This window comes from Polypterus senegalus, chromosome 8, assembly GCF_016835505.1.
Source record: "Polypterus senegalus isolate Bchr_013 chromosome 8, ASM1683550v1, whole genome shotgun sequence".
Taxonomy (NCBI): domain Eukaryota; kingdom Metazoa; phylum Chordata; class Cladistia; order Polypteriformes; family Polypteridae; genus Polypterus; species Polypterus senegalus.
This window is the reverse complement of record NC_053161.1, coordinates 12,360,975-12,376,207: the sequence shown is the minus strand read 5'-3', so window position 1 is coordinate 12,376,207 and position 15,233 is coordinate 12,360,975. Positions and strand designations below refer to the sequence as shown.

The 15,233-nt window shown below is 33.5% G+C and overlaps 1 protein-coding gene across 4 annotated transcripts in view; it reads left to right on the top strand.

Annotated features, from left to right (window-relative positions):
* ganabb (glucosidase II alpha subunit b) overlaps positions 1-15,233 on the top strand; it is a 184,665-nt gene that overhangs the window by 161,632 nt on the left and 7,800 nt on the right. For all 4 annotated transcript variants that reach the window (XM_039760750.1, XM_039760748.1, XM_039760753.1 and 1 more), the window contains 6 exons: positions 6,947-7,011; positions 7,372-7,448; positions 7,754-7,828; positions 9,289-9,402; positions 9,833-9,945; positions 13,596-13,696. In XM_039760750.1, coding sequence (XP_039616684.1) covers positions 6,947-7,011; positions 7,372-7,448; positions 7,754-7,828; positions 9,289-9,402; positions 9,833-9,945; positions 13,596-13,696 — 545 coding nt within the window. The remainder of the gene's footprint in view (positions 1-6,946; positions 7,012-7,371; positions 7,449-7,753; positions 7,829-9,288; positions 9,403-9,832; positions 9,946-13,595; positions 13,697-15,233) is intronic.

The following is a 15,233-nucleotide window of genomic DNA, read 5'->3' as shown; positions in this document are numbered from 1 at the left end:
ACCAGGGTGCAAAACAAGTTGTAAGTGGATCTAATAAGGCAGTAGTCTGGATGGAATCTGCTTTAGGGATTTGGATTGAAGACTGCCAGAAGAAGAACGACGGCAGTGCTACACAATCGCCTGAAGTGGCTCCTTTAAGGGCTGTAACGCTCTCCTTTGTCGTGCAGTAAAATAAAACTCATTGTTATCGGACAAGTCATCGTGTCATTGTTGGTGAGTAACCATAATTAATTTTCTACTTACAGTACTTAGTACATGTACATACGTTTAGTGTCACTGTACACACATTTACTGTATACTATTTTTCTTGCATTGTACGTATTTATTGCTGGTGGCATGTCTATCGTAATGGCTGTAACGTGATATCGGAGACACTCAATATCTTTAAAATAATATTTAGGTTTTACTGTATATAAACAGTGTGTTTATATACATAATTTCAATGAATCTTACCTAATATCTAAGAGAATACAACGGGATTATGCTGTATAACTCCGCGGGGAATATTTATAAACAGTGTGGGAGAGTTTATAAGGGCTTAAAATATATAAAAATAACCATAGAAACATATGGTTTCTACTTCGCGGATTTTCACCTATCGCGGGGGGGTCTGGAACGCAACCCCCGTGATCGAGGAGGGATTACTGTACAGTAATTTGATCCATGCACAAATGTTCGGGCCAAACCCAAATTTCTCCAATGTAGTAAAAAGGTATTTCCATTCAATCATGTCAAATGCTTTTTCTGCATCCAATGATAATATTATTTCTGGGGTGTTTGATTTAGTTGGCGAGTACATTATTTTAAACTGGCGTCGAAGATTTGAAGATAAGTTTCGGCCCCTTATCTTCAAATCCAGTTTGATAAATCCAGTTTGATCTTGTGATATTACCGAGGGGAGCATTTTCTCCGTCCTTCTAGCTATGATTTTAGATAGTATTTTAACGTCATTATTCAGAAGTGAAATTGTTCTATATGATGCACATTGTAATAAGTCCTTATTTTGTTTTGCAAAAACAGTGATTAGTGCTTGGCAAAAAGTTTGAGGAAGAGTTTGGTTGTCTCTGGCTTCTGTAAATGTTGCTAATAGGAGGGGAGCTAGCTGAGCGGAGAATTTCTTGTAAAATTCTGCAGGGTAGCCATCAGGGCCTGCTGCTTTCCCACCTTGAAATGACTTTATAGCATCTAGTAATTCTGAATAACGCCAGAAGTTTATCAAGTTTCTCCACACTAAAAGTGTCTATTTGTGGTATCAGAAATGTATCCAGAAATGCATTAGATTGTGTATTGTCTTTTTTAAACTCAGTAGTATATAGGGATTTATAGTAGTCTCTGAAAGTGTGCATTATATTTTTGTGGTCGATGATTTTATCTCCGTTCGCGTTGGTGATTACTGAGATTGCGTTGCGCACTTCTTGCTTGTGAATTTGTTGAGCTAAAAGCTTATTAGCTTTCTCTCCATGTTCATAGTAATGATGTCTGGATTTATAAATTAGTTGTTCAGTTTCTTTAGTTGTTGAGGTTTAGTTCTGTATGCAGAGCCTGCCCTTTCCTATGTGTAGTCTGGCATGTTCTTCATCTATTCTAGTAATTTCGCTTTTTGTCTCTGCTACTTTCTTGGTTTCTAATTTTTTTCTGTGGGAAAGATATGAGATAATCTGTCCTCTTAAGAAGGCCTTAAGAGTTTCCCAGAGTATTCCTGCAGAAATCTCTGAGGATGTATTTGTCTCTAGGAAGAAATTGATTTGTTTGGATATGAATTCTGTACAATTCTCGTCTGCTAATAGAACCGGGTTGAAAAAACCATCTGTGAGGTGAGTGTGTGGGGCTTAGTAACTTTAGCTCTAAGATCAGAGGTGCATGGTCAGAAATAATAGCATCGTATTTGCAAGATTTAATCATAGGCAAGAAGTTATCTATAAAGAAATAATCAATCCTTGAGTAACAATGATGTACAGGTGAGTAGAAAGAATATGTTCTTGAGTTTGGGTTTGAAAACCTCCAGGGGTCTGATAAGTTGTGATCAGTTATAAACTTTGTAATTATCTTTGCGGTGTTAGATGCCGTTCCCCCTGTGGAAGAAGTCCTATCTAAGAGTGGATTTAAAACACAATTAAAGTCCCCAGCCATTATAATTTTATGAGTGTTCAGATTGGAAATGGATGCAAAAAAATTTTGTATAAATTCCTTATCATCAACATTAGGTGCATAAACATTTATCAAAATCATTTTACAGTTAGATAAGTCTCCCATGACCATTACATATCTCCCTTCAGGATCCAATACTACATCTGATGCTACAAATGAGACTGTTCTATGTATGAGAATTCCCACACCTCTAGTTTTCTTTGTAAAACTAGAATGGAACATTTGGCCAGTCCAGTCTTTTTGCAGCGGAACTGATCCTTGCTTAGTAAGTGGGTCTCCTGTAAAAATACTATTTTAGCATTTAGACCTGTTAGGTGAGAGAGTACTTTCTTTCTCTTTAATTCGTGATTCAGGCCTTTAACATTCCATAACTGTCCCATCATGGAGACATTGATTTTGAGTTTTTGATGTCATTTTATAGTCTTAATTGGAAGTGAGACAGCTTCGGCCTTAGTTTCCTATTTCCCCAAGAGTTATTGCCATGCAGCCTATTACGTTGGTAGTTATAAAGATTCAAAGGATAGATTAGGTATAGATCAAGCCTGCTCTCTTTGATGGAGCTTGAAAGGTGCTACAAAGAGGAATGGGCGAAACTTGCCAAGGATAGGTGTGCCAAGCTTGTGGCATCATAGTCAAGAAGACTTGAGGCTGTAATTGCTGCCAAAGGTGCATCGACAAAGTATTGAGCAAAGGCTGTGAATACTTACTTATGTACATGTGATTTCTCAGTTTTTTTATTTTTAATAAATTTGCAGAAACCTGAAGTAAACTTTTTTTACGTTGTCATTATGGGGTGTTGTGTGTAGGATTCTGAGGAAAAAAATGAATTTAATCCATTTTGGAATAAGGCTGTAACATAAAATGTGAAAAAGGTGATGCGCTGTGAATACTTTCCGGATGCACTGTATATAATCTTCTGCAATCTTAGTGTATTAAGATAATATCCCCGGATAATAAACCCGGGGAATGGTGTTAGTAAGTGGTCCAGAATAAGCATAATAAGTCTTATTGCAATAATAGCAATAACATTAAACCAAGGGTATGATGTTGAACAGTCTCGTTTAGGGTAGAGAGAAAATAATTAGATAAAAAAAAAAGAAAAAATAATTAAGCACAGTAAAACATAAACAGAGAGCACCCGAGTAATAATGAGTGATGCTGAGAATATATAATGATAAAAACCCATATTTTAAACAACTAGATCAGACAGTAGATTATTAATCCTTACCATATCATTAACGGCCATGACTCCCTATTATGTATCAGAATAGTCCCAGGAACAGCTTCTTATTTCCTTTTCTGCTTCTTCCCTGCTAGTGAAGACATAGAATTGACCCTGCAAATCCACCTTCAGTTTGGCCGGATACAAGAGGCTGTATTTGACGTTGGTTTGCTGTAACCGCTGTTTAATGTTGTAGAAGGCTGTGCTGTATGATGAAAAATATTGGATTGATGTGATTCGTGATTAGAGTGAAGCCTGATATATTTCATACATTCAAACTATCCTGCACTATCTTGGCCACCTAAAGACGATATTTGTTAGGTGCCATTACAATGTGTCATTGCACTACTTAGTGCACCTACAAGGCTCAGTGGGAGGCAGTACCATCTTGATCTCAAAGATAAAGATGCCCTGCACTCCGTACTTTGATTGAAACAGAAATGAAATAGGTTGCAAACCTGTTGCTGCAATATCTAGATGTTAACATTTCATTATAAATATTGTTTTAGTTAATGATAAATCAATCAGCAGTTGTTCATGTGTTGTGCTTAATGTGCCTTTAGTAATTTATTTTTTCCATTAATCCTATACCCAAATTAGTGATGAAGAACTTGATGATTATTACTGACAAATGGTGAATTTAACCCATGCTTAAAATGGAATATAAAAATGAAAGATTCACAAAAGAAAAGTAAAACTTGTTTTTTGAGAAAGAAGGGACTGTGTAGGATACAGGAAAAATAATTTTAAAAATGTCTGCACATTACCATAGTGCATTAAGAAGGTCTGAAAATTAGACCCAAAATGACTTTTGCACATTTCAGAGGTCAGCTGGCCAAACCCTGATGAAGTTAGTGTGTTTATAACCTTTTGATAATCCTTGTATAAATATCTTAACATGGAAAAAATTTCAGTAGGCTGTATCAGTTAGAAGTAGGCTTTCTGAAAGACTGTTCATGGCAAACGCAAAGAGACATAATATTTTTTCAATTTTTTTGAAGATCTGCTCTTACCAAGTGGCATCATCTGGACCAAAATTTTGATTTCGTTATGTACCTCACTTGGTAGCGAAACACCTCCCAAAATAGGAATTTAAACGTTCATTGACTGTTTTTAGTTTGTAATCCTTATAATAGAAAAAAAAATTGTGTTACTTACCGGTTTGTTCATTGGGTGCACAAGTGGAGCAGCTAGCTGTGGGTTGTCAGGCTTGGTGCGGACAGGGCAGCACATGTTTCCATGCAAAGGGCCCTCGGGAGTTTTTTTAAACTGAAGACCTTATTAAAAAGGGGTTGATCCTTCCTTTTTTTTTTTTTTTTTTTCTCTCTCTTTTGGAACATTGCTTTTGTTGTGTGCCATGTATGGAATGCAGTTTTTGGAACATTATTTTTTGTTTGTTTTTCATCTTAATTCATCATTTCAGTGTTTGGGTGTTTTTTTGTTTTTTTTTATATATAATTTATGGGTTTTTTTCTTTAATGCACCTTTTTAGTTGCTTCATCAGTTGTCTGCCTCCCTTATTGTCCCACTGACTCTTGGCCCTGATACTTCATGTCCCCAAGTTCCTGCTAAAGCCTATGATAGGGACTCTGGGGTATGACATACCTATAAAGGTACCTGTATGCAAAATTTGAGCCTGCTTAAGTGGTTTAGTTTTTGAAATATGGACTAGTGAAATTGATGAAAAAATAAATCCATGTCAAATTTGACACCACTTTCTCCTCACAAAATTGGCTGTGTCTTGGAAAGTATTTGTCTTACATCAAAATAATTTTACATGGTGTCTCCTGGATAACATTGATACACCTGGTATTCTTTCAGAATTTTCTGAGACTGAAGTGCATGGGATTTATGGAAAATCGGTTGATTTGACATGGAGTTACCTAGTTTCTAGCAGTTGCACTAAAAATGTTAACTATTCTTATGACATGGAGTAAGCTTTTGACTTGAAACCCTTATAGTGTGTGCTGTGACTTGGATTTCAGTTTGTTCTTTGAGACAGAACTTTTTTTTTTCCTTAATTTCTTCAAGTACTCTGGTTTTTATAAGCATTGTGCAGCATCTAATAATTTAAGCTAATGAAACAGATTCTGTAATACATTTTGCAGTTTATGAATTTCTGTGAATAAGTACATTTTAGGGGAAACAGAATACGAAAACCAGTTTTAATATTAATCAAGTACAACATGGCAAAATTGAAGAAAGCATAGTCTTCTTCATAAGCACCAACTTTATTTTACTTAAGCTCTAAATTTTCCAGGTAAAACTTTCTACAAAGAAAAACTTGAAGACTACTCTAACCAATGTTACTTACCCATGTGCTTTGTACTGATGGCTGAGAAAAAAAATGTAATTACGTTTTCCTGTGAAACAGAGAAAAATGTTCAAGGTTTAATAAAGACTAAAGTGACCAATGCTTTACATCAGCAAAACAATGTGAAAAATGCCTATGGAGGCATGTGTATTATTAGTTTTGTTTTTTGTTTCGATAATATTTGTTAAATAAATACTTCCAGAAATATCAGCACTTATATACAGGAAACCTAAAGCCTTCTGAGAATTGCAGGATTCTTGACAAATGAGTAAGGGGGAGAGGCAGATCTTCAATTTAAGAAGAATTTTTATCAACCAGTTTTGGCTGTATGTCACAGTGTGGACTGAAATAGAAGCTTAAACTTATTTTTTTGCAAAACTGAGTGTAGGGGACTATTAAATACTACTTTGAATTGAAGTAAGGCTCATACGATTACAATTTTAATTTCATTAAAATAAGAAGTAAAATTATCAATATTCGTTGGTAAATGAAGAAACCAACCAGAGGTTATTTTTCTGTTTTTAAGTTGTAGCATGCAATAATTAATAAATATTGCAGTATCCAATAAATAATGGTTTATGTACTCTACACCAGAATATTGACTTTTCAATTAAAATACAATATGTAGGTAAACTACATCACTCATATGCAATGTTTATTTAAAAAAACACTAATCTGATATTTACAATAAACACAAAAATGACAACTGAATTAAACGTAAAGTGTGTGGATTTTAGTTGTCACTGTATCTGATTATATGCTGTTGTCTGTTTCTGTAAAAACATTTTACTGCATGTATTCACAGGTCTTGAACAGCCTGCCTTAGTACATCATGTGGTGAGACACAATTTGTTTGGTGCTTCAGTGATGGGAGTATTTCAGCAGGTTGAATGAAAGACTTGTAAAGCAAGTGAAATGGTTTATTAGGAAAACAAAACTGCTTCCATGGTATCCTCTAGACTTAAAATAATGATTGTCATTATTTAGGAGATGAAAATATTTGAGGAGTATTATTGCCCAGTCCTACTTTTTTTTTCTCTTTTAATTTATTTTTTAAATGTACACACATGTTATAGATTGTATCCTTCTGTAGTTTAAAACTGGCAGGCCTTAAGTTAGTGACATAGTGATAAGGAGCAAACAGCATGCTCCACAAAGGAAAACTCAGATGTTCTAATAATTATTAACCTAAACTGTTTTATCACTGATGTTCTGTAAACCTATACTTACTCGTTTCTATACTTGTTTTTTCTTTTATACAGGCCATTGTGGGTTGAATTTCCTACAGATGTTACAACATTTGCAGTTGATAATGAATTTATGCTTGGTATGTACAGTATTTTCTTTTAAAAATGTACTTTTTAAAGGGTCTTACTTTAAAGCAACTCGAATCATAATATAATTTATCACATTACAGAAAAGGCAAATTTCTGTCGTAGAGAATGGAAATTGAAGACTGATAATCCCTAATATGATTTTTTGATAACTCTTATTATAAGTATGTTGGCAGTGTCCTTGGTATTATTGCTAAATAACTCTAAAGCAATTTTGAAATTCAAGTTTTTTTTGTACTTAGTTTAAATTGATAGTAAAAACAATATATTTTATCAATATAAACTGTCTTAGCCATTGCTGAAATTATTTTAATATCGGTCAGAATTTTAAAAACTTAATCCCTTTTGTGCAGGTAATGCGTTGTTAGTTCATCCAGTGGCCGAAGAAGGCTCAAGGGGTGTCACGGCTTATCTCCCAGGCACAGGAGAGGTTAGTATCATTGCAATTTTGATATATTTTTGCCATCTCTGTTATCGTGGATAGTAAGTAGCTTACAAAACATTATTTGCAATGTGTCTGGTGCTTTTAAAAATGAAGAGTTTGGGTTATAATCTAATAATATTGTTACAAGATTGTATGTTTAAACAAATCTGTGTGTAATAGTACTTTTTGTGGATATGTGATCTTGTGTTATGAATGGGACTGGTCATCTTTTTTACTTAATATTTAACTTTGATTTTGCAAAATTCTACTTAATAAAGCTAATTTTTTGTTTTATGTGCAACTATTCTTAGGTTTGGTATGATGTTCGCTCTTTCCAGAAATACATTGCCCCCCAGCAGCTGTACATACCTGTCACCATGAGCTCGGTAAATACATTTCATAATATGTTTTATAAAAAAAATTAAAAATCTGCTTGTTGGATTCCAATACAAATTGGCATATTCTGAGCCGAAAGGTACTAATTAATAAATCATATATTTGCAGCTCAGTTTAAATTTTAAATGACATTTGCCATGCTGGATAATTTGGCTTTTATAGCAAAAAAACATGAACTAAATATTTTATCAACATATTTGTAAAAGAAGTCGATAGATTTCATGTCAGCTTGAGGCAATCAAGTTCATAGTGTGCAGATTTTAAAACAAGAGCCAAGTATTCTTCAGTGACAGAACTCTGGGTTTACTTTAAAACCCTTTCATGCAGTTCCACAACAAATACTAATTTTAACACCATTTCCTTTTGAGAACTTACTTAACTGGACATCAAGTTGTTTAATAGCCCAGGAACAAAGAATGCTATTTACAATGTTACCCATTCTATAATGTGTCAAGTTCCCCAGAGATTTGTTTTTGGACAGTTTTGAATTTATGTGAATCACAAAGATTCTAATAGTAAACTCATGAAATTTACCGATGACATTAATAAAATTTAAGTAGGCAGTTAAAACAAGGGGTAAAGACCTAGACAATCTAAACAATACCTTTTGGGTTGGGGGTGGATGCAATTTAATGTAGAGAAGTGCTGTAAGTAGACAAAAAGAATATTGCTTAAAAAAACAAAAAGCTTCTCTCCAGGATGCTGATGATGCTGTTCTGCAGGAAGCAACTTTTGAAAAGGTTTTTAAATTTATGCAACATATTCTGCATCTAGGCAATGTGGCATAGCAATTAAAAGGTTGAAATGTTAGGTTATACTGTAAAACGGATTGTATAACATTCCCTGGTATATAATTTAATGCTCTATAATGTGTGAGATCACATCTGGAGTACTATACGCATCTTGGGTCATATTGCAACAAAAAGGATTAGTAGCTCTAAAAGCTGAAAAGAACAGTTAAATACATTCCTGGACTAAAGGGTATGTATTGCTCTAAGAGGCCGAGAAAATTAAATCTCTTTAGTTTTGTATGGATGGTGCTACATGAGGATTTAATCCAGGTTTTCAAACCTCTCAGAGGTATTGGAAATGGTGTCTGAGGACACTAGTGAAAACTAAGGGGGATTGAGTGCATTCATGACACAAGCATAAAAATCACTAATTTACCCAGAATGTTATGTGAACTAGCTAACCATGGAAACCTGATGTATTGAATGGTTTCCTTGTTTATGAAGCTTTTGTTTTAAAACATAATTCATAGTTTCTAATTAACCCATTTGACCTGTTGCATACAATATAACCAGAAATGTTTTTTGTATTGTAATTTTTTTTAAGATCTTTTCAAGTGATTTATGATTTTAAAAATATATTTTCTTAATGTGCACAGATCCCTAAATTGAAACAATGTGTTGAACAGTAATTAAATTTTTTTTTCTTTTTTTAAAAAAAGATACCAGTTTTTCAGCGTGGTGGCACCATTATACCACGAAAGAATCGTGTTCGGAGGTCATCATCTTGCATGATAAATGATCCATATACTTTGTATGTGGCATTGAGTTCACAGGTAGGTTAAATTGATCACTACTTTATGGGTGAAAAAGAAATGTTCAACTGTTTCTTCCATTTCTCTGCAACTTCAAAACCCCAAATACACCATACCTAAAAGCATAAAACACATGTACTGTGTTATGAAAACATTGTGGTCAGAATAGAGTGTTATGCTTGCACACTTTTTTTTAACTGTTTAAGGTACACTTAGTTTCGTAAATGGTGCAAGTTTTGTATTTCACAAGAAGTATTTCTTTAGTAATTTTTTGGTAACTTTTTAGATTTTTTGTAGCTTTACATTATGAATCTTGTATGGCATTTCCAATTAAAAAAAAAAAGTATTAGCATTAAATATGCAAAACAGAAATCGGCATTTTGTTTTTTAGAACAGAGTTTAAAGCTACAAGATAGCCAGTGGTCATAGACATTCTCATTCTATTTAACAGAATACAGCTGACGGAGAACTCTATGAAGATGATGGACACAGTTTTAACTTCCAAACCAAAAAGGAATATATTCACAGAAAATTCACCTTTATAAATAATATCCTTACCTCAAGGTAATCTTTAATATAAAAGATTAGAAAATATGTTTATTTATGCTTTGCTTAACAGCTCTGTGATAATTAGTAAGGTTGTCGGTACTCAATTTTGACTGCAGAAAAAATAAAATTGGTGGTAATTTCTAAGCCCAGTTCATCCAAGAACAAGGTACTTTTTCCCCAAACTCCATTCCACTCACTCCCATCCTCAGGGACATGTTCTAAATATGAGCAGAAATAATTGTTTATTTAGCAGACTCCATTATTCAAAACAGATGAGGCCAAAACATTTTATATCCAAACAGCATTTATGTAGTGCATTTTGATAAAAGAATGTAGCCCAAAGTGCTCTATGATGATGATAGTAATAATAATAGCTAATTAGAGCTTAGCTACAATGACCTCATTCCTAGTGAGTGGCAGGTAGAAAGTAAAAGGTAATCTGTATCTTAAAATAAAGTTCATAGATTTCCTGTGCTATTTATAATTTTGCAGAAATTGGATTGTCTCAGACTGAACTAAAATGTTTTATGTACTGCTTTGCTATTTTGTAGCCTTTTAGCACTCCCTATGAAGTTTCAAAACTGCTTATGCTATCCATAATAAGATTGCTGTGTGTGTCTTAAGTTTTTCAGAGGCTGCTGCCCTTTGTTTTGAATTAAAATTGTTGACCTTACTGTTGAAATTGCATGCTGTATAAGTATAGATTTTTCAGTAATGCTAATTATTTATAATAATAAAGAGGGTGATGTCATATGGCATCAAAAACCTCTCCAAAATGCCTACATCAGGTCAAAATGTTCAGTGACTTAATAGTGCTGTACCATTAACCAACCGTTCATTGACTTAATAGTGCTGCATTTTTTTTAGTTTTTCAGAATTTCCTTAAAGCTCAGCTTTCACTCTGTAAAGTTCATTCCTATGCTGTCATTTTCGCTTTTACTTAAGTTCAACCCTAGGTTTGCTATTAGACAATGATTCAATTTACTTACAAAGTGACTGTGAAGCAATTAGTTTACAGGCATACTAAGGAGACATTATACTTAAGTTTATTTTATACCTTAAAAAAAGCAGGAACTTTATTTCTGATCTTAATTTGCACCTATTTTTAAATAACATTGTAAGCATCACTGCATGTAATTTTCCCTTTTCTCTGTACTTTTGATTCAGCTTCAAATGTGTTTTGCACAGTACAGTGAAATGTTAGCATGTCCATGGAACACATTTTAAACAAACAAGCAACACGATACAGTGGTACCTTGAGATATGAGTGCCCCAGAATATGAGTTTTTTGAGATACAAACTGTCACTAGGTTGATATTTTGCCCTTGATACGGGATAAAATTTGAAATACGAGCCATCAAAGAGCTTGTCACCGCACATTCCGAGGAACTGACGACAGAGGAGTTGACTGAACTACAGACGCGGCAACATACATAGGTTTTGCAGCAGATCTGTATCGCGGAGGAGGTTATCTGTTAAAGCGAGATAAAGGAAGTGTTTGTAATGTGGGAAAAAGTTTCGAACTTTAACGAAAAGAAACACCCTGAAAAAGTTACAACTGATTGTGCAGCGGCGCTATTTAATGAGACTTTATTGAAAAGAAACCCTGAAAAAGTTGCAACTGATCATGCAGGGGCACTATTTAATGACACTTGCCTAACTCATTTCAGAAACATTCTAAAGGGGAGGACTAAACAAAGCTCCTTGGATAGGTTTCTGTTGAAACGCCCTGTGAATGAAAGTGACGAAGGTGTGGCAAAAAAGAAAAAAAACTAGTGAAGAAAGTTAAGAAAAAGTGAAGAGAAAGAAAAAATCATTACAATACGCTAATCGGCTTCACCAACTTCTGTTTATTTCTTTAGATTCTCTTTTGTATTAGGTTTTCTTTTGTTTGTATACAATATTTGTTCATTATAAATACATTTTTCTTATGTTAAACATTTAACAAAAAATTGGGGTGGTTTTTTGGGGGCTGGCACGAATTCATCTAATTTCAATTAATTTTAATGGGGAAAATTGATTTGAGAGATGAGCATTTTGACTTACGAGCTTGGTCACTGAACGAATTAAACTCGTATCTCAAGGTATCACTGTATGTACCAGACATTATGTATATGCAATCAATTTGGATCACAAATCATCCCTGCAATGGTTAACTGACCACAGAATCAAAGAGTTCCGCCTCAGATGTTCATCTTACGAAACAGACAAGACCAAAATCAGGTTTGCTTTTGGTTTTGTAACATCTTTAAAATTGCTATTTTAAGTAGCCTTTTCAATGTTGGATGCTCTTACTTTTAGCTACCTTAACCAAGATGCAGTGTCACATATTCAGTGCCTGAGTCTGCTGTTGATGTGGCCCAGAGTGCCTAAAATATGTCTGTTAAATGTTTGCTGGAAAAAAATTGGACTTGGTTTAATCTCTTGTATTATTTCTTGACCACATGTATCCACCTACAGCACAGAAGTAATGTTGCTACAAAGTATTAACCTACTCTAGCACTTTCTTAATGTACTTTATTTTAAAACTTTGTGTTCTGTTGTTTGTTAAATAAGTGGCTCCCTATTGAACTCTCAAAAGTCATTTTACATACAGGCTGCTTTGAATGAAAAGGTCTGCTAAATAAGTTTTAATAAGGAGGAAATAGTTTAAAGATTGTAAAATGCAATATTTAGCACAGTCAGGTATTTCATTTGTAAAACACACACAGGTAAACAATGCCTCTGCTGTATAAAATACATATTGGGAGAAACGTTTGCCTCTTTTGACCTCTAAATAAAAAGCTGCACAACTGAGACAAAGAGAAATGAATAATTATGTATATTTGAGCAGTTGCAATATATCTGTGTTTATTTGTAATACAAGTAGAAGGTCAATGCAAAGACCATGTTTCACTTGTTGTTTGATTTAAGCCACTTGATGCCTAGAATTTTTTTTTTTATTTATTTTTTTAAATGTTACATTTTAAAATGTGTATTTGTAAGCTGCAGTTTTCACACACATCTTTTAAATAACAGGGCTTAAGTCATAAAGACTTTTCTTAATTAGGTGCACTGTGAAGAGAACAGTAAATGTTCATAACAAAAAAAATATACTTAACTGCGCACAGAGTACACATGTAAGATAGTATCCAAAATTTTAAAGCTATTGTCAGGTATTTTGAATATGTACTTTTTATTATAATTATCAAATTTCCTTTTTTTTATTTGACTGCTCTAACATTAAGGTTTATTGAAGCATTACTTCACAATATGTTTTCAGTCACCAGAATGTTTTTGTTCATAGACAAAAGAACTGCTAATTTTAATTAAAAAAATGCATAATTTTGATAAGTTCATTCATAATATATAGTACAGTATATACTCATGGTATATTCACTTGAGTTAGTGTGAAACTGATATACATTCAATTTACTATGGTTCAAAATTATTCAGCATTTCAGATTTGTGGTGCAACACACCGCATCTTGTGCATCATATTTTACTACTTTTGTTGGACATTTTGTTAATGCAGTTCTTTGAGGAGTCCTCACTGAATAGTACATTAAAATATTTAATCCTTCATGTTTAATCATTTTGATTCTTCCTTTTATTTGTTGTAAAAATACATTTCCATAGAATTGTTTTTGTGACTTTGATAAATTCCCCATCTGTCTTGTATACAGTAATGCTGACAACAGCAGCCACTTCACAACAAAAGCCTGGCTCGAGAAAGTGGTGGTGATGGGAGCACAGAAGCCCAGCAAAGTGCATATACAAATAAAAGGCAAGTGAAAGATCTTGATTTGTTGTTGTTCTGTTGACCATGTGTTACCACTTATAACATTCTATAATGTATGACTGGCATTTCTTAAGAGTTTTATACATTATATGTATTTCATCTTCAATGCCATTACTGTTGTTCAGGAACCCACTCCATCTGTAATGCTTTGTACACTTGAGGTGTCTATTCCTTCATGCTCTTAATGTTATTATGAACTAGTTAGGCAAGGATTATATATACAAATATATATATATATATATATATATATATATATATATATATATATATATATATATATATATATATATATATATATATATATATATATATATATATATATATATATGTGTGTATATATATATATATATGTGTGTATATATATATATATATATATATATATATATATATATATATATATATATCTATATCCCCCCACCATGTTGCCCCATTTCACCAAACCCCCCCTGCCCCCAGGTGGGATTGAACTAGTGTCTTTAAGCATAAAGTTGCTTTTCATTTAGGTCAGTATGTGCCACAAGTCGAATTGTCTTGTTACTTGTGAGCATCACTGGGGCAACGATTACTTTAGGTTTGTAGAATGTCCATAGCTGTGTTCATTAACATAAAGAAGTATGAATGTGATCAACAAAGGTAAAGGTTATTTGGAATAGAATATGTCAAGGTCAGTCTTTCTTCACATTCTAATTAAAGTTGAGATCTCTTTAAAGGTACTTATAATATTTAACTCCTGCTACTACAGAATGCACAGACCGTTCTCTCCATGTTTAGATATTCTTTGGCTTGAACAAAAATTCTTTACCTAGGCTGATCGGACTTAATTAAAATTTAGCCTGCTTTCATAATCATGCTGATAATTTTCTCATATATACGTGATAGTTTTGTATGAGTCAAGGAAGGCCATCCTGTGAGGCATAGTTTGGATTAGAAGCATATGGTATTTGCTGTGATTCTAACAAGTTGACCTAGTTAGGTCACCATGTGGAATTTAATTTAAACACGATGGCTAGCAGTGTAGCTGGTATTGTGTGGTTTAATAGTAAATATCACAGTTGTGACACTGTTGAAGTTTGTGCCTGTAATATTTAAAAGAGTTGATGTATTTCTCACACCCCCTCCAGTGTGTCTAATAGCAGGAAAATCTGATATTCCAGAGAAAGTAAGGTACATTGTAATAAAGCACAGTTATGTACTATATGTGCCAGTAGTTGGAAAAAATAATATCCAGTATGTATGGATCATGGGCTTCAACAAACCATATGAAGAGACATCTGCATTTCTCACAGCAAATGATAGTATTTACCAGCATTTAAGTCTGCAGTGGACTGTTTTAACCTGTTACTTTTATAAGGCTGAAGGTAAAAGAGGCCTTCATCTTAAACGCAGGAGATGCACAGTTTATCAGAAATTAGTATGTCACTAGCATGACAGTAAAGACAAGACTCAAAACAAAGATTGCTCTGGCATTTTATCTTTTCAACATAAGAGACCAGTTAGGAGTTTAAAAGGATGTTTTTATAAC